General features: G+C 36.3%; 1 protein-coding gene across 1 annotated transcript; it reads right to left on the reverse strand.

Annotated features, from left to right (window-relative positions):
• Positions 1-3,044: 3,044 nt before the first annotated feature.
• Positions 3,045-15,277, reverse strand: LOC146133244 (uncharacterized). The gene is made up of 20 exons (XM_083396534.1): positions 14,139-15,277; positions 13,996-14,080; positions 12,862-12,884; positions 12,444-12,569; positions 11,857-11,972; positions 11,183-11,394; positions 10,825-10,931; positions 10,668-10,743; positions 10,261-10,354; positions 9,629-9,745; positions 9,235-9,361; positions 8,192-8,442; positions 7,635-7,720; positions 7,203-7,328; positions 6,693-6,824; positions 6,098-6,243; positions 5,802-6,006; positions 5,084-5,635; positions 4,370-4,606; positions 3,045-3,650 (listed from the first exon to the last, which is right to left on the reverse strand). Exons 1-20 carry the CDS (start codon positions 14,247-14,249, stop codon positions 3,541-3,543), a joined length of 3,039 nt encoding a protein of 1,012 aa, XP_083252660.1. The 5' UTR covers positions 14,250-15,277; the 3' UTR covers positions 3,045-3,540.
• Between the last annotated feature and the right edge of the window lie 3,886 nt (positions 15,278-19,163).

A 19,163-nucleotide genomic window follows, 5' to 3' on the forward strand; every position in this document is an offset into this window, starting at 1 on the left:
TATGAAAAAATGGCTACACATCATGCTATAGACTTGAACTAATTTAATAAAAAAAAAACTATTTTTAACAAGATTACAAGTTAAATTAGTGTAAAACAAACAAATTAAACTTTTCTCTATTCGATTTCTTATTTCTTCAGTTTGAATTAATGATTTCTTTCTGTTTGCTGACCAACAGAACAATAAATATTAACTAACCTTGAGCGTCTCATTTTTCTTTTGCACCAACTTCAACTTCTCGGTTGACCTGATCTTGTCCTTAGTAGGTTGAGCCAAGAATACTCTACCTGTGGCCCCACCTCCTAAATATTTGTTGACCACCTTGTACCCGTGAACAGCACAGATGCTTCTTTCCTTCTGCAGAAGTTCCTTTCTAACCTGTAAATTCATAGTTAACGCACCAGGAGCCACTTTATGGCAGCACAGAGCAAACAATCGCTTTTCGTATGATATAAATCACTTTTTCAACAGCTTTTCAAATCACCACCTTCTCTACAATCTCAAAAATCTCAAATTGTACACAAAAAATTCTTTAAATCAAACCATTGAAACCAAATGTAGCACTGTGACGACACAATTATGTTTATTACCTCCAATTTACAAGCAAACGGCTTAGGATTGATACTATAAGTGTAAATCACTGTGCTCTTTGGCTTGGCTATTTGTTGTTTTTCAATCAGTGTTGCAATTTTCAATAAGGTGCTGATTAGTTTGATAGTGTTACTGTTGGCCGGAACATAAGCATTTGTATTTCCAAAAAAGTTTTAGTGTAATTGTTCCGTTTTTGCTTCCCAATCTTAAATTCCTGGCAAATTTTTGACCTAGATGTGTGTTTTTTTGTATTTATTTTGAAATTTAGCTTGAATTAGGCGCAAAGGGAAAATAAGTAAGACGTTTCAACGTTGAACACATCTTCATTTTCCTTAACTTGTTTCTGCAAGCAAAAACAGATATGGGCCGAAAAATTCCCCACTTTACTTATGCCTTTGATGCGAAAGGGGTTCAAATATGGCGTAGATTTTGGGAAATGATCGAAACATATATTTGATAAATAGAATTTACGTAGATAATGTGTATGGCCATTTTATTACATTTTGGCCAGCTTATACGTGTTTGAAAAGCAAATATTATCATTCTCCTAAAGACTTAAAATGGTTTAACCCCTATGGTTTGCTATACTTTTGCAAACTTTTACTCGGTAAATTTTTACCATGGCTTGGTCCGAGCAATCACTGTTAAAACAGACTTTAAATCTGTAGTTTCAAACAATATGAAACACACTATTATGTGCCTAATACGCAAACTATTAAATCTAAAGTTCTGCTAGTTGTTTAGGCCTGATGTTGGTATGTTGGTTGGAGCAACATGCACAACAGGTCGGTGCTGATAGAGAGGCGTAGACTGCCTCAAGATTTCGCATTTAAATTTGCGGCGGTAAATACACTCTATTGACACTTGATTATTAGGCGAAGCTTATCGCGAAGTAATTGGTCGCCCGAAAAAACGCTGACTCCGCATTTAAAGCAAGCATTATAAATGTGTCGACGATATTCTGCTTTGAACATCTCTACTCGCAATGCTACCCTCCGTTAATTGTACGGTGGGTGAAACTTTATTCACGGCCTTACCTCTCTGTGTGTATTACCGCGACAATAAAATGAAATACCATTTAGAGAATATTTGAAAAAACTTATTTGGAGAATATTTGCTATTTGCACGTGTTTCGTATGTTGCTTCATTCCAACATATCAACACACAATTTTAAGTTGTGTAGGCCTGGTGTTGATGTGTTGGATTGGTAACACGCGAAACAGGTGCAAAGAGAGAGAGGTGTATATTGCCACCATATTTCGCATTTAAATTCGCGGCGGCAAAATATGTTGTTTCTTAAGAGCATTTTGTTTAAAATGCAAGTCGAACGTGCCCAGTTTTGGACAGGGTTGCCAGTTTGGATTTTTTAAAGCCAAATTTAAAAATTTTGGCTTTTTTTGAACGTCTTGAGATTTTTTATTGTAAAAAAAAATTCAAATGAAATTTGGCTTTTTTAGGCTTTTTTTTGTTTCATTCAAAATTGCATGAATTTTATGTTAAGAAGAGATCAAACTATCACAAAAAGAATAAAATTACTAAAAAAAATGAACAAAAAGAGATAAAATACCAATAAAATTTTACAAACAGCGACAAAAAATTTAGAAAAATTGCTACAAAACGAAAAATTCAATGTACAAGCATGATCATTTGTATTTTTATTAATTTAAGGAAAACCATAGGCTTGTTAGAGTTTGTAGTAGATTTGGCTTTTTTTTGAGGTGAGTTTGGCTTTTTTTTATTTTTTCCATCTGGCAACCCTGGTTTTGGACGCGGCACAATGAAAGTCTTATACGCGCTTGACAATAAAGCGCAGCAGGCGTCAAGTCGCTTCGTCACTTCACGAGCTGGACAAAGCAAGCGAATATGAACAAATTCTGTATGGAAGTTTTTCTGCTGGTAGATGGCAGTCGTTAGCTACAGAGAGCTAAAACGCAATATTTCAGGTTTTGCCCCCTAGTCAAAGGCACTTAGGGGTGCAGCCTCATAAACCTCGACATTGCACCTTCATACCACTCTACGCCATGTATAAAAATTTGAAAGTTCTACGATGTATGTCCCGAAAATAAATTTTCGGCCCATATAAATAGCGGCAAAAACAAGATATGTCCCGAAAATAAATTTTCGGCCCATATAAATAGCGGCCAAAACAAGAAACGACCCGAAAATGAATTTTCGGCCCATATAAATATCAGGACATTTGCGCGTCTAAACCATGGCCCACTGGTTGGGAACCGCTGTTCTAAAACAAGTAGCCTTAAGAAACTTGAGGTTAGCGCTCTATCTTGTGCTACTCAAATCTTATTTTAAATGCACTAAACAGGAGAGCGGAATAGCCTGGGAAAATTATGTTCGTTATGAAAATCCATTGATTCACTGTCGACCAAAATCGATGTTTCAAGAACTGACCAACACAGGTTCTGTTTGTGAAGATATAAAACAGTCAAATCTGTACATATTCTAATTTTATTGCTATTGGAACAAATGGAGTGCAAACTTCACAAAGTGCATGAGAGAACAACAATGGCGTCAACTAATTTCTATTATTTCATCCGGTGGAGAAAGAACAACAAATTTTGCTATCCAATTTGTTAAGTAGAGCCCAACAAACAGTTTGTTTAAGAAGTATGAATACATGATTTATACAGAGTTGTACATGCAATTACACCAGGCTACAAATAAAAAAAATTAAAAGTTTGGAAACGTTTTCCGACAAATAATTTCCTTACAAAATACTTTGCAAGCAAGCTTCCCTGCCCTTTCATACCATACTCGCACACACAAAAAAACTTTCGATAATAAAACAAGTGGACAATAAATTTGTACATACTAGCAAGAGAAGGGAAAACAATAAAGCAAAAGCAAATTCTGTACTGAATAAGTGTAACAAGCGTCTATTTCAGCACTTTTTTTTACAAAAGGTTTTAAAAATTGTTCATAAATCCGAGCCTCTCAAGCGAAGAATCCACCTCTGCTGGTCATCCGGCCTTGTGGTCTGGAAGCTCGTCTCTGTTCTGCCTCCTCTCTGTACACAAGCGCTTGGACGGCCCGATTTACGTCACCTGCCAATGAGAAATTTCATATTAGAAGTTCATAAACGAAATTATGTCATAACTAAATTTTAATGAACTTTGAAGGGAAGCGCAAGTTTTTAGGATGATTTTGTCAAGTTTTTTTTTATGTTTTCCTCTTATATTAGTAATCAAGTCGATAAATTCGATACAAATTTTAATCGACCAGCGATCGTCAGTCCTTACAGTTTATCTCTTCTGAATATAAAATCTATACCTATAGATCACCGGCAAAATGGCAAAATATTTTAACTAAATATAAATAAGAAACTTTTCGAGTTTTGCATTTTATAAACAAATGACAAAGGACCGATTTCGGCAGGAATCAGATTTAAATTCAATTTATTTTGTGTTCACTTTACGATCCCCAAAAAATAACACACGGACAGCCAAATAGCCTAGGAAACTAGTTCGCAAAATTTTCGAAATATGCCAAGAATTTTCCTACATTTTTCAAGTATTACTATATTTCCTTTGCGCTAACCTATACCTCTTGACGTCATTACTTCGAAGTGCGAATCTAAGTCACGTGGATAAAAACATGACTTATAAAGTTTTTTTTTTAACTTGGACAAGCAAACATGACAAGCCTAGTTCGCGGTCCGATTTGACAAATCCATTAGCCAAACCACCAGTTACACCATAGTTTGTTGGCGGTGTAAGGTTTAAAAAGAATCAGGTATTAGCAAAATCACAACGTTTTTGTTTACCTTCAAATTCCGACAGAACGCTCTGGTTCAAGCTCAGGTCGGTGAAGCCCATCTCGATCAACAGCTCGATGGGGGAGGGGTTGTAGGGCAGAGAGGCCACTGGGGGCTGTTCGGGGGCCTGTGGGGCCAGGTGGAACTCGTCGTTGGCTTCCTCGGTGCCGAGCTGAGGGGGGTACAAGATCTGGGGCTCGTCCTCTTCGATTTGCACCTCGGGGGCCGCGGTGTCAGGAACAGGGACTGCGAAAATGGGAAGAGAAAGTAGTTTACATTCCGTTTAAGGTAGAATCACAATGTTTTTTGTTATGGTCGTTAGGCCGTAAACATTCTGCCAAAAAGCATAGACCAGTTTACTAAGAAAACTGTTTTGGAAAGTAATCGCAATTAGTTGGGCTAGCTAATCGCATAACGCTAGTGCTCCACCCGGGCCACTTCAAGGACCAGTGATTTATGTAAAGTCCGCCAAGGCATTGTAGTGGACAGGTGAAAACGAACAATTTGGTAAAATAAATTTTACTTTTAAATAAGATGTTTTTCAGGACGGTCTTAATCTATTTTGGTGCTTAAAAACGGGATCATAAAAACACGGATGTTTTTTTAGCAGAGCACTGTTTCGTCCAAAAGCTGTTGTAAAAGTTCGGGTCAACTATTCAAAACGTTTTTGTGCCGCCATATTTAAAACATTTGTAAGCTAATATGCATGTGACAAAGTCTTACCAGTGATAGTGTCCTCTGGCTCAATAACACTATCTTCAGGTGAATGAGGATAGGAGTACGCTCGGGGTTGAGGAACTGGAGCAGAGTTGGCGCCAGGGATCCAGGGCTCATCTTGGTTGACGACGGAGCGAGGAAGAGCAATAGGATCAGTTGTCCAAGGGTGGTTGGGAGTGACCACCATCTGTGGCTGGATGTGGTAACCTTGGGAGTAGTCTTGGACGAGATGCGGCTGATTCATGTCAAGGACAGATTGGGGAACGGGTTTAGGAGCGGCGACTGCTTCCACGACGTCTGAGCTTGAAGTTGTTGGTTGTTGGAATGCCTCCTGATCATCTTCTTCAATGTTGGCTGCGTCAGGATCAGCTCGGTCGTCGCTGCTCTGCATTTGAGCGTCCTCGTCCGCTTGCGGGGGAGCAACTTCCACGTCTTCTTCGTGCTCCATTTGCTCCTCTTGTTCTTTCGGTGGCTCCGCAACGTCTTGTACGAGGTCGGCGGATGCGGCTTCTAGGCTTTTTGTCCCGGTGGAAGTAAGACTCGTCGCAGCTGACTTGTCTATATTGTTGAAAAACAAATTAGAAGTATGCATTTGACTGTAAAACAGCAGGACAAATTTTGGATTAATGACTTTTTACAAGGCATGAATCACCAATCAAATCTTGTGGAAACACATACTGAGCTAATAACTTTCTGTATTCAATATTATCAATATTTCGCTTACCTCCTCTTTCAGACCCGGAAAGGGGCCGAGTCACGTCGAAGCATTCGGGAAGCGGAATGACTTCGAAGTCGCTGACTTCACTCGATGCATCCTCTTCCGATGAGGACGAAGTCGATGAAAACTGCTCGTCTCTCAGACGATCCTCTACATCGTTTCTCTCTTTTTCTTCGTTATCTGCTGCTTCTTCATCAGGTTCGACTTCATCCTAAAATAAATACGTAAACAGGCAATTAACTCTTGAATATAGCATAAATAAATTTTTCACATTGCAAAAGAGCTTAAAAACAAGTTTTAACCTGTCCTTCGTCCCCAAGAGTATTAATGGACTCAAACTTCTCATTTTCTTCGGAAAGTTGTTGCTCTTCTTCCAATGGAAGCTCTTCTAGAACTTCTGGTTGTTCTTTCACAGCTGCATCGGGCACTTCTTCCTGGTCAACTTTTTCTGGTAGGGACAAGCATCATTTAATTAGTTACGAAAAAGCAAGATCTAAATTAAAACACCATATAAATGATTTGTCGCAACTGCAGTAGGTGAATAAGTTAATACAGTTTGTTTGTTTCGACACTTGGATGACAATATGGCTTACTCAAAGCCCTTGGTTCATTAAAAGCTTATGCAATTTGACCGGATGTAAGACAGTGTTAGAGCACATATCTGGTAAAGGTTTTATATCACCTTAACTTTTCCTAATGTAAGTTATCGACAAAACTTGAGCAGTAGCTGCACTTTTTAAAGTTTTAGGTGTATTTGGTTATGCAGCCGGTAGTTTGTGCGATCGGCTTATGAAATCAAGCTTGTTAGCGTTTGCATGATCTGTATTGTCACGAATAAGCTTTGCATAGATTTATTTGCATCGCTAACAAAACAGTGATATTGGTGAGTACTTTTACCTTGGGGTTCGTTTGTTTGGTCCTCTTCATTTCCTTGTTGGACTGGAGCACCAGCTGTGGTGGCAGTTTGATTGTAAACATATGAAGACTTCTCTGCAGGAGCCGCTGACGATATTTGCACATTACTGATGTCTGGTAAAAAATATTTCGTTAACAAGAAAACCTTGTTCGATTTACCAAAGAGTTTCAATAGAAAATGGTGACAAAATATTAGTTTTATGTTAGATTGAAAGTAGGTAGATTTGAAGAAATATTTCAGAAATTGCATTTAATTTCAATATTCGATTTCTGCAAAGCACTTGTTGGGAAAAGAGGTACCGAAATACAATCTGCCAAATTTTATAACATCAGATTGCAATCGGCAAAATTATATCCATGTAAACATACAGGTTGAAGGATACTTATTATGTGCAACAGAATATAAACGTATTTATCATTCAAAGGTTTCTTAATGAAAACTCAAGGAAATCAAGCCTTAAACAAGAGAAAGTCAAAAAGAAGCAAAGTCACCTCTACCGACGTCGGTCATTTCAAAGGAAAGCATGTTGGACAGTTCGTCCTCGTGACTGTTTTCATCCTTTTGGGAGTGGCTTCTTTGTCGGAACCAGTCGGGGTTTGATTTTACCAAGGATTGTTCTGCACAAACAGAATACCGAAATTTACGGGACAAGTCAGCTAACATGATCGTAATTTCGCTATGTTCTGAAATGGGGGTATACAACAACAAAATGTTTAGTGACAGCATAACATGGTAGTTCTTTTCAAACTACTTAAGGTTGGACAATGGAGATTAAACGCGCATGCGGCGTTATCAATCAGGGCCAATGGCGGACAACTTAAATGAACCTCGAGGCAACACAATTAGTTAATGCGGCGGTGATCATATGGATGTGGACTTTAGTAGCCACGGTATACGAAAGACTATTTAAACATCTTGCTTACCATCTTCTGTGGTTAGTATTGATGGAGGGAGCGAATCCATTTTGGGTATTTCAGAGTGTTCCACCACACTGACACTGCACCACACCCTGCAAAAAAAGTAGTTTATTAAGATCGCTTAAACTTTGAAAATGTAAGGAACGGGTGACTATTTTATAACATACCTAACAAGCCCTGAAAAGTCTAAATCTATAGTGTACATTTGTAGGCACAAAAAGCAGCGTATTCAAATCAACTTACAAAGGCATAAGTAATAAAATTCGTAAATCTATGATAAGACAACCTATTTGGAAACCGATCATAAAGCACGTGTAAGTCAAGTATAAAAAAGTCATGCAATTATTAAGTAAGTTTTTTTTAAGACAGGCCAACTCGCAAACAATATTTGCGTCTAAACCTGGTGCCGCTGTTCCGAATCAGTAATACACTAGTCGTGGTATGGAAAAGGGTAAAATGAAAAAAAACGGGAGGCAATTGTGGTGAACCATAGAAATAGGTGATCCACGTGTTCAAGCTCCCTCCCTTAGTTTTACACACACACTAATAAACTTATGTCTTACTTAGGGCCGAAGGGCTGCCCTTTGCGGTGCAGTCTCCACGACGAGGTGTAGGTGCAAGTATGCGCAGGTGCTGTATGTCGAACTGCGATCACGGCCGTTTCGTGTTGCTTTACGATAGGAAGGTCGAAGCTGGTCTTCTCCGGACCAAAGCCGTTGACCACCGCTTGACCGCTGGCATGGGGGCCTTCCCCTTCAGCGTTGGGGTCCACCGGGGTCCCGTTGGGGGACGGGGTCTCCTTGCGAAGCTGCAACTGTGCGAAGAAAAGTGCCATTAAAAAGTGTTTTGCATGTCAGATTTTCGGAATAATAATATTTTGTCGAGCAGGCCTAATACGCAATGACGAATGTTAGTTTGGCAATGTAATATATTGTCCAGCATCTATAACAATCAAGTGATGTCATAATAAAGAATTGTACAAAGATGAGACCGGTGAATAATCTGCCTAAATTGAAAATGCGAAATGCTTAGGTTTAGATTGATAAGGGCCGCCAAGAATGGAGACAGCTCTACAGCTGCTCATATTGGTCAACACAAAGGCTCTTGGGTTTGAGTGTGCTTCGTCCAACAAACTTTTAAAGCGAGTCGCAAGAAAAAGTTTGACAACAACTGGGATAAGTAATTGGCATACAATGGTGAGTTGAAAAGCAGCAAAATACCAAAGTATCAGTGTTCAACAAATTGGAAAAGACATACGTGACTGATTGACTAGTAGCCTGATAGTCGGGTCTTTTTCTTGAGTCTTTCGCTCCTCTTTGCAAGCCCTTTAAGTTTCCCAGTTTACGAAATGTTCCATATATTTGTACACTGTACAGTTTTGTTGGTATCGAAACAGACAGCCATGCTTATCCCTAATGACAACGGGCTTTACCTTAAACGTAGCTGATAATTGCATCACAACAGCGCTTAGATAGCGATGGGTAAGTATATATCTATTTTTAAATGGGTTTTGATAGTATAAAATAAGTTTTTTCATATTTGCAAGTAAAATTAAAAACGTTTTGACAAGAAAAGCATATTAAAACTCGGCACGTCTATCGGATACCTTGATTTTGTGATCCCAAGCCCTTGATCCCTCGTTCTTGAGCACCCAGTACTTAGTGAACTGCTGACCAGTGCCGACCGTGCTTCCATCCAAAAGGTTCTCGCAAATAAAGCTTGCTGCGAAATTTCTGTGAAAAGGAAGACGCAGTTGACGCATTACCCTTTTTCAATTGCAAGGGCGCTTTCTTAATAAGGCAGTAAATAAGCCAAATAGAAGACCACTTGGTTAGTGGTTCTGCATTTATAAGTTCAACAAAGTGATTGCATTTATAAATTGACCAACATGAATGCATTTACAATAATTCAACTATCAAATGCAGATAAAAAAAAACTGATGAATAACTACAGCGTTTTTTTAAATGTACAGAATGCCCTAAGCAGTAGCACATCGTTACCTGACTTTGCGCATTTCTCCCTGGGCAGAATCCTGTCCGCTGGCTTGTGCTTCTTCCGCTTTATACTTTTTCAGGCGTTTTTGTGATTTGGCCACTTTCATCTCCTTTCGAAGTTGGCTGCAAAGACAAGTTTGCCAAACAGGCAAATTGAAAATATGTTTTAATCAAGAATTTCCACATACATGAAAGCTAGCAATAGGGGTGAACAGAAAACAATACGTTTGAACAAAGGCACAACTGGATAAGAGCGAAACGCGATCTTGGTATTACTGTTGAATTGTTCAACGTATTGTTGCATTGTCTTTAGATGCTTTGATTTTCCAGGAAAAGGTTATTGCTAAATCACATGGTAGAATGTGGAAAAGCAAAATAAATGAAAATATTTACAATTATATTCATAACAGTGACTAAAAGTTAGTTTGTAGAACAAACTAAAATAATGGTCAGCCACTTCAAGGTGAAAAGCTTTTGTATTTCAGATCTTGGAAGCGCAAACGGTGATAACAAAAACTCAAATTTACATTGCACCTTACTAAAACACTATATAAAAGGTGTTGCTAACATCTATTCATGACAAAACTTATCATTATTCTCGTTTTAATCAGTGTAATGATGTGATGGTATGAACTCACTTTATTTCGCGCTTGATAGCTTTTGGTGATCGGGCGGTCTCAACAAGCGAGTCGTCTGACGTTTCCTGGGCTGCTGTTTTGGCGTGCTTGTTTCCTGGAATACAAAACAATTTTCGGTTGAGCATAACAAGGTAGCTTAGAATAAGGTCGCACAATGCAATGGTATGGAAGCAATAGACTTGGGTAACAGACAAAGGGTAAAATTTGTGGGTTACAGTTGCATGTTGGCATTTCCTATCACATAACTATGTACGGAAATTAATTCATATAGTCTCGGCAGCCAATATCAATTGTTACAGTTTTTTAAAATAGACTTGCTTTGCTAAGTTGTTAAAACAAAATTCTGGACATATCCCGTCATTTTTGACCGAAACAATGTCTATTTATATGCATGAATAGTTGATTACTTAGTTGTTGCAGCATCTGAGTGTTAAGTTCTTGACGGAGAGCAGACATTTCTTTGTTGATGACGAGACGGACCTCCTAAGTAATAAAGAAACAAAGTAGTACAAATATTTTATATTTACATTTTTAAGTGAATTAAACGTTACCAAAGTTGTGTACCTGTTTAATTGATTGAATCATATCTGAATCCATAGGTTCTGGTTTCTCACAACTTTTGCTTGTCGTTGGGTCTTGACTTTCAACAGGCATTTTGACATTAACTTCGTCTACAATAGGTAGTTAAAAACTTTTTTAGGTGCTTAATTAGCAACCTAAGTGATATAAAATACTATTAGGATATAACAACAGAAATAATATAAATTACAAAACTGTTTAATTTAAGCAATATCAAAATCTAATTCTTCATTTAGTAAACAACAAACGTTAAAATAGTTTGGCATTTTTTAAAATACAGCACAGCAGGTAGCCATGTATTCCAAAAACAAAACTTCGTTAAACATTTTATATTTCCAAATACCTTCAAAGCTTGTTGGAACTTCAATATCTTCTACAGAATGTACTGGTTCCTTAGTTGCAGTGGTTGAACTTGATGGAAAATCCTCTCTTAGCTGAGAACTCTCCAATGGCACAGTAGTGCAACTAGATTCAGGGTGGTTAATGTTCGGTGCAGATGGGCTTGTTATTGATGTTTGAGGAGTGTTGTCTTTTTTCAAATTAATATCTTCCATACTTTAAACCATAAAACATCTTGTCATTTTTAACACTTTCACTTAAAATATTTTGAACAATAAAAACATAAGGCTGGATATTAGTGTTTCTGTAGTGATATGTCATCCTAATATATCAAATCAGTACACTAGGAAAATTTTTCTACATGCCAGATAGCCTGAAAAAGCTAGATTGTATGAGTTTAAACTGACACATGGACGCCATTATGCACACACACACACACACACACTTTAATGCACACAAACAACTACACACACATACCTTAATAATGAACAACCTGCGATGATTTTTTCAATCGCCAAAATTTACACATAAACCAACTAATTATTCTTACTACAAATACCAAGTGAAAGCATTATTTAGTAACCAATTTTGCAGCACAACAATCAGCCAAACTATGTTTAACGAAAAATTTCAGTTAGTTTCTAAAGTCCTTTTGTACATTTTGTTGCAAATACACACCTAACTAAATCCTCCTGGTTAGATATCAAAATTAACCCTTGTCCAATACCATGGACAGCGTGCTTAACTGCTTTTGAAGCCCAAGCAATTCCGTTCTGCAGTGGTGACTGTGAATTCTGCTCAAAGAGATTTATTTAGTGAAGCAAATTATGAGCAATATCATGTGACCAAGGCTGGCACATGATACACTGTGTGATGTCACACAAAATATTTGGCCTGTGACACGGTAGAATGAAATAGGTGACTCATTAACCAAGGAAATGGCTTAGTTCCCTTTTTTTATGATACACTAGAATGTAACATGTTAGAGGTTTTAAATTTGATAACTGGAAAAGCATATGACATACAATGTTAAAAATAAGTTCTAACTTTTAAAACATAAACACTAAACAATAATACAGAACACATTAACCCAATTAGGTGTATTGCTTATAACAGATTATGCCATTATTTTTACCAAAAGTGATAACTAATGTTACACACAGAGCTAAATTGGAAATAAAAAAATAAGCGGTTACTTTGATTTGCATAATAAAATTTGTGTTTTTTACTTTTATTGACAAATAAAACCCAAAATAATCTTCTACCTCACGGTTGGTACCATTTGAAGAGCTGGCTCCTTGTCTGGAAGTTGACTTTGGAATAGGGATTGGGGATAAAGCCGACCTAGGCCGTAACATCACATGGAGAACATCATCATTCTTCTTACACATCTTTATAATAAAGCAAAATTAAAAACCAAACAAACTGAGGCTGGCATATTAAGTTTATATATGAATATGTTTTGTATATATAATGCAGGTGTAATGGTATCTTGATATTTAATAATAGATATTTGTAGATAGAAAACAACTGCAATATTCTTAGCGAATTATTATTGAATAAATTGGCAAATATTTAAAAAAGCAAACTTTGCATAAGGTAAACAAGTAAAAGTTACAAAATAGTTTTTCGACAACCCAAACAGTGAGATAATGTTTTGAAAATCGACATAAAAATGCTTACTTTTAAAGCTTCCAAAAATTCATCTGAAATAAAAATACTTAATTTTAAAATGTGCCTTTTTGAAATTTAAAATGTATCTTTTCTAAATATTAAAAGCAAAACATATTATGTTCATGAAATACAAAACCTTAGCTTATTTCGTTAAGTAAGTCCTATCTTTTTGGTTTATACAAAATAACTAATTAAATGAAAATAAGTTTTATAAAACATGATTAAGTAAAAAATATAGCCAGGTAGGCTTTTGTAAATACAAAATTAAAAAGATCAAATGTCTATTTATCAAGATCAATAGAATCAAATAAAATAAAATTTGCTGTTAAATACATGTACCATAACCAACCATTCAAAAACATATAGGTTTTTAAGCTATATAATATACGTAAATATATATATATAAACCAAAAATATTGTGACAGAAAGTTTAATTATAAAACTACTTGTACATCATTACATTCTGGGCCCGAAACCCTTTACTACAGTTATATACATAGGCGCTGAATGTGGGTGTGCATAGAGTTTTTAGAAGTCCTGGCCCTGGGATTTGACCAAGTTATAACTCAGTGTGCAAAATAATTTCTGTAGCAGGCTTAGTTAACCAAAACTGTTTAAAATTTTCCTGAATTGCCATACTGACATGAAGCCAAAGAATCCCCAAACTATGATTTTTGATGTTTTATTTAATTTTTTTTAAGTATTGTTACGTTTTTCCCATTTCAATAGAAAGCCCAAAGGTGTGAAAATTAGGTTTTAAAACACGAAATGGTTGGCTCAGTGAAAACTAGCAACAACTGTTATCTAAGAACTCATATTTTGGTCTAATTAATGAGCAGTTTTGCACTGTCTATAAAATAAAGCCTGGGAATTTTAAAAGTTTGGCACCTGTGGTCACATATATATATATATTACTGTATATATATATAAGTATTATTGCCTTATATATATAAAAGTATGTCCAGTTCTAGTTATAACTAGACTGGATGCTTTCTGATAAGAGATTAGGCAAATCATGAATAAACACACAAACTATTCTATATATAAATATAATATTAGGCTAATTATATGTATATGTTTTATACAGAATATAGTGTTCTCTAGATTGGCAGAGGTAGTTTGAAAAAAATATATATATTTAACCTTGGGTTCCCAATGAAATCTCATCATCTTCATCATCCAAGTAAGTGAATCTTGGAGGATCATCAAATTCATATTTAACCTGCAGCTAAAATTAACAAATATTTGTCAACTTGATATAAAACATTATACAGACAATTTCTTACCATAACAGCAACGTCACTCCATATAGTGTCATAGGAGAGTTGAAATATATCAGCTTCCCCATTTTGATCCACTACAAGAACATAATTTTTTTTGTCAGGGTCTTTTGCCATAATTTGGTAAAAACTTGTTTCTAACAAAACAAATGTACTGATTGTTAGTAGTTTGAAAAACTTGTAGCAGTAGAAGCACCATGTTTTTTTCTGGGCGAACTTGCACCCTGAGATTGTTTTGGGGCAATATCTCAAAAAGTTGTGCCGCTAATAAGCAGATTTTTTCTACATTCCTGGTATTGGCTTTAGTAATCTAGCAAACAAGTAAAAAAATATTGATATTTTTTCTAAAAGTGTAATTGTTATATTGCTAAAGCAAGAGTGTGTGAAAATCTTAGATCTCGAATGTGAATATTAGATACTCTTTAGGGACTTTGAAATCGAACAAACATATTTAAAACGAGAGCATTTATGAGTTTTTGATCGGATATTAAAAGCATAGCTTGATTGATATTGACTACAAGCGATGTTTCTTTTTGAAGAGTATGCCTTGTAGTTTATATTATAAAAATTTAAAAAGCTTGACAATTAGGTGTTAATTTGCTGGATTGTTAAAGGCAATACAAGGACTGTAGAAAAAGTTCTGCTTATTAGCAGCACAATTTTAGAGATATTGCCCCAAAACAATCTCATCACGTCAAGTTGGCCAGGTATGTTTTTGTCTATCGCTGTGTATGACCTGAACTCAAAAGAACTATTTGGCTGAAATTTACCTAAGTTTATTGAGGCAAAGAAGTACATATTTAAAAACTTCGTCCCCGAGGATGACCGCTGATTTTACAATATAGCTTTAAATGTAATTTAATGTAACAAACAGCACTTTGCCCTAGTTTTCTCAGCAGTAAACCTAATACCTGCTCGACCACCACCTGAAATCCTTTGTGTACTACAGGATAAAAACCACTGCTCTAAACATAGCGTTATAACCGAAAACTTTGGCCTACGCAAAGAACTGGATGACAACGATTTTAGTGCTTGTGTCACTTCGTGTTTTTCAGCAGAACAGCGTATCTAGTTTCTAAAATCAAACGCATTGCAGAAATAGCACAATCGGCGGAATTTGGTTTTCCCTGGGGATTTTACCGAAGCAAGTTTTTCTGTACCGCTTGCAAAAACCTTTTCGTTCAATCTGTGCCATAGCTCAACCTCAACAGCTCGCTACCAACAATAACAAGATCACGTGGCTTGACTGACGTTTCACTGACGAATGGCGAATCGTGATCATGTGACCGAAGAGTGACGACACTACAAACACTGACTTTGTGAGAGGCTGGCAAATATTTCACCAGTTGAAACGCGTCCCAAAGACGAGAATTAACGTCAGGGCGACACACAAGGTAAATATAGCGCAATAGCTAAGCCGTTTGACGTTGGGGTTGCTCCCTCTGTTAACTCAATCGAACATTAAAATCATTAAGATATTTAAGCAAGAACCAACACGATTTGTGTATGTTTTCTGCTAATGTTATTACACATCATACCATTTTAACTACAATTTCATTAAGAACTGTAAAATATGTAGATTTATGGGAATTTTTTGTTAACTGCCCATAAACTTTTAATTTCATTTTTTTTATGAATTAGGACCCAATTAAATCACTGAAACATAAGAAAAACTTTTTTTAAATATACCCACTACCCTCCTTGATACTACTCAAACGTTTCCAGGGGCTATAACTACTGTAAAAGGTGCTATACAAATTCCATAAACTTCCTAATTTTAAGCCGTCTTCCATCATCAATCCACCAACATTCATTGTTTATTTATTTTGTGTGTTTTTGAATAACACCCTAGTTTCAAGAATTTTCATGCATCTTACTTTTAATTGTTGGATGGCCATTGATTTGTTTTTTATCAGTTGTTTCAAAAATTTTGCCATTTAAGTTTATCATTAAGATAATTAACTCTTATTATGTTTGATTTTGTTTCATGATAAAGTGTATCCACATTTTATGTGGTTTGTTACCAATGATATTTAAGATTTTTAAACTTTGTAATACTGGTTTTAGTACTATAATCATTCATTTACTCTATTTTACCAATATTCTATATTATGTTTATAGGTTCCCCAGCTATTCATATTGGTTTCATGAACAGTAGTTTTTAACATATTTTCCCATTTAAATGCAGTACTTTTGGTACCTTAATTGTGGTTGTTTCGCTTAATTAACTGAGCATCTTGTGCTTAAAGTTTGTTTTCAAGTAGGGTAATTGCAAAATTCAATTGTGATTGTTCGGACATGGAGCGAGTCTGTGATTTCCTATTTGACATGTTAAAGTGAGATATACTGTGGGTACAGGCTATTACTGCCCTTCACTTATTTCATAGTGACATCTTTGAAAAAGTAAAAAATCTGTTTCTTAACATGAAATAATTTCTTTGGACAAGAAGTTTGTAAAAGAAAATTTTGCCTGGTTTGATATGATCATTTTTTAAATCGTCATTGTCTTAAATTTCAGGTCTAGCACAGCCCCTTAAAACAACAAATTGTACCGTATGAATAAATATAGTTATCGTATGTGTATGGCATTGTCCTATTCACGGAGGTGACTACTGGTGATATTCTCGGCCCATTTATTATAAGGTAAAATGCGGTATATATTAAAATTCCAAACGATCGCTAAGCAAAGTGAACAATATGTTGATCATTATTAAATACAGCTAAGAGACAAAATGTAAGTAATTAATTTTTTTGAAATGTTGTTCTTCTGTGGAAAAAGCTGCATGGGCCCACACGTTAATCTCGTTAGCCTTTACCAATTAAGGCACTCTGTTTACTATTTAAATTACTGCCCATGCCAAACAAGCATTAAATCACCTCTACTTACGCAAGTGATATGCCAAGTTGAATCAGAAAAAAATATATATTTTGCAAGAATAAAATCTATTGCGTTAGTGTGCCCCGTCCACTGAAAATACTTTTTTATACTATTTAAGTACATGTACAAAACGAAGATGATGTGTTTACGTTTTCCACTGTATAGTCTGTCGAACTGTAGATTATAGACCAAACACGAAACAGGAAGTTTAATTCAACTATTTGGTGGGTCCGCTAACCGTCAACCGTTCGTGCGTATTATAGTTTTAAAAGTAATGCGTAAGTAAAAAATCAAAACGTGTAAGTTGATCAAACAGAAATAGTATAAATAAAGTCTGTCATATTGTCTTACGTTAATACAAACAGTTTTTCAACGAAGAAAAGCGTATTATTTAATTATTTTAACCTATATCGAGTTCACCTCACTAATTTCTATCACAACTGATTGGACTCCAGCCATAAGACCGAGATAAGAACAACACACCAACGTCAGAATAAAACACAATTCGGAATAAGGCCAAAATAGGACTAATACCTAATGGTATAAGTACCGGCTAAATCGGAAAAAGTCCAAAATCCGTCGGAATAAGACCTAAAAGGTCAGAATCAGGTCTAAACAACACTTTAAATAAACCCAAACCCCACCCCTAAGTACATCACTAACCCCCTAATAAACAAGAAACCCTAACCCATTTTCTAAACCCACCCATTACCCTTCAATAACCCCAAACAGGACCAAAAATCCGGTGCCAAAACAGCGGCGCCCTGGCGGCGCCGGTTAGTCTAGTGCAGGGGTCGGCAACCTACGGCCCGCCGGCCGGATCCCGCCCGCCGATGTAATTCATCCGGCCCGCCGCCTCTTTGACAAATTAGACACCATTTCACATAGCCTACTTTATGACTATTTCAACTACAAAAGTGCGAAAAATTTTCGCGCTTTGCGCGAATGAACCTTCTACGTACAGTGGTTACTTTTGATGCTGTCTTTTCAACTAGATCAGCACGAAATGCCAGTATACCAAAAAAAAATAGCGCTCGATTCGCTCGCCAGGTGTGCTTTCAATTAAAAACGTTTGCTTAAAAACGTTTGCAAGAGCTAGATTAACTTTAAATGTTATCGCGTTCCTAAAGTAGTTTTATTTTACTTTTCATTATTAGTACGGATGACGACGTATGAACTCGAATTTTAAACCAAACAAACGCTTTTTTCGTTCTTTGCGCCTGCACTTTACTGCCTCCTTAAATTTAATTAAACACGTTTTTAAGTGTAAAAACGATCCGAGGCCCGCCTGATTCACAGTTGTTTGAACATGTTAATAACACAATTTTAGTTAACAGTTTGTGCGGCCCACAGAGACCTTTCTCAGTTTGGTTTTGGCCCGCGACAATAAAAAGGTTGCCGACCCCTGGTCTAGTGCGTCCAAACGTAGTCACCAAAACGGCCGATGCCAAACCGATGGCCCCAATCGTCCCATAGGCCTACCCTCTACCACAGGTTCGGGCGTTATTTTGGCCATTTAGGCCTACTTCCTGTGAATTTAGGTCTTATTCCGATGAATTTTGGCCTGATTCCGATGAATTTACGCCTTATTCCGATGAATGTAGCCCTTATTTCGACAGATTTAGGTCTTATTTAGACGATTTTGTTCTTTATTCTGTATTGGATAATACTACGTATTTGGCTGTATTATTTTGTTGGTCTTAATAATATGGTTTTATAGAATTTTCGGCTTTAGGTATTGTTGCTCTTTAGGTCTTATTATGTGTTTCCAATTGATCAAGTTTGAAGCTTCCACTTTTAGCTAATTTGCATGGTAGGCTACATTAGACGACTAAGTAAACTAACGTTACTATTTTACTAACCACTTCTAATTTCGTGTATATATGTAAGGTATGCGCAACTTTCTGAACAGACACACTATCCATGAGGAGATTTCGTGTATATAGGCTTCGTATACAATTTAAATTTACCCACAAAATAATGAACGGATTAGTGCTACTATTCTCGTTGGTTGGCGTAAAACTAAAGCCCACTTATTTTTTTCCCTGTTGACCGCAGGCTGCACACCCTGGTCTTTAGCGTTTGTCTAGTTGTTATTTTGCGTTATTTGCATCTAACCTTAAGTATAATCAAGAACATTTCATGGTAAATTT

This window comes from Ascidiella aspersa, chromosome 9 (genome assembly GCF_963924565.1).
Source record: "Ascidiella aspersa chromosome 9, kaAscAspe10.2, whole genome shotgun sequence".
Lineage (NCBI taxonomy): Eukaryota > Metazoa > Chordata > Ascidiacea > Phlebobranchia > Ascidiidae > Ascidiella > Ascidiella aspersa.

Excerpts from the sequence above, each read along its gene's own strand:
- LOC146133244 (XM_083396534.1), bottom strand. The coding sequence starts at position 14,249 with ATGGCAAAAGACCCTGACAAAAAAAATTATGTTCTTGTAGTGGATCAA. Across the intron at positions 5,636-5,801 it reads TTCCGGGTCTGAAAGAGGAG|ACAAGTCAGCTGCGACGAGT; the intron begins GTAAGCGAAATA and ends TCAACAATATAG. Across the intron at positions 4,607-5,083 it reads GCCAGAGGACACTATCACTG|TCCCTGTTCCTGACACCGCG; the intron begins GTAAGACTTTGT and ends CCATTTTCGCAG.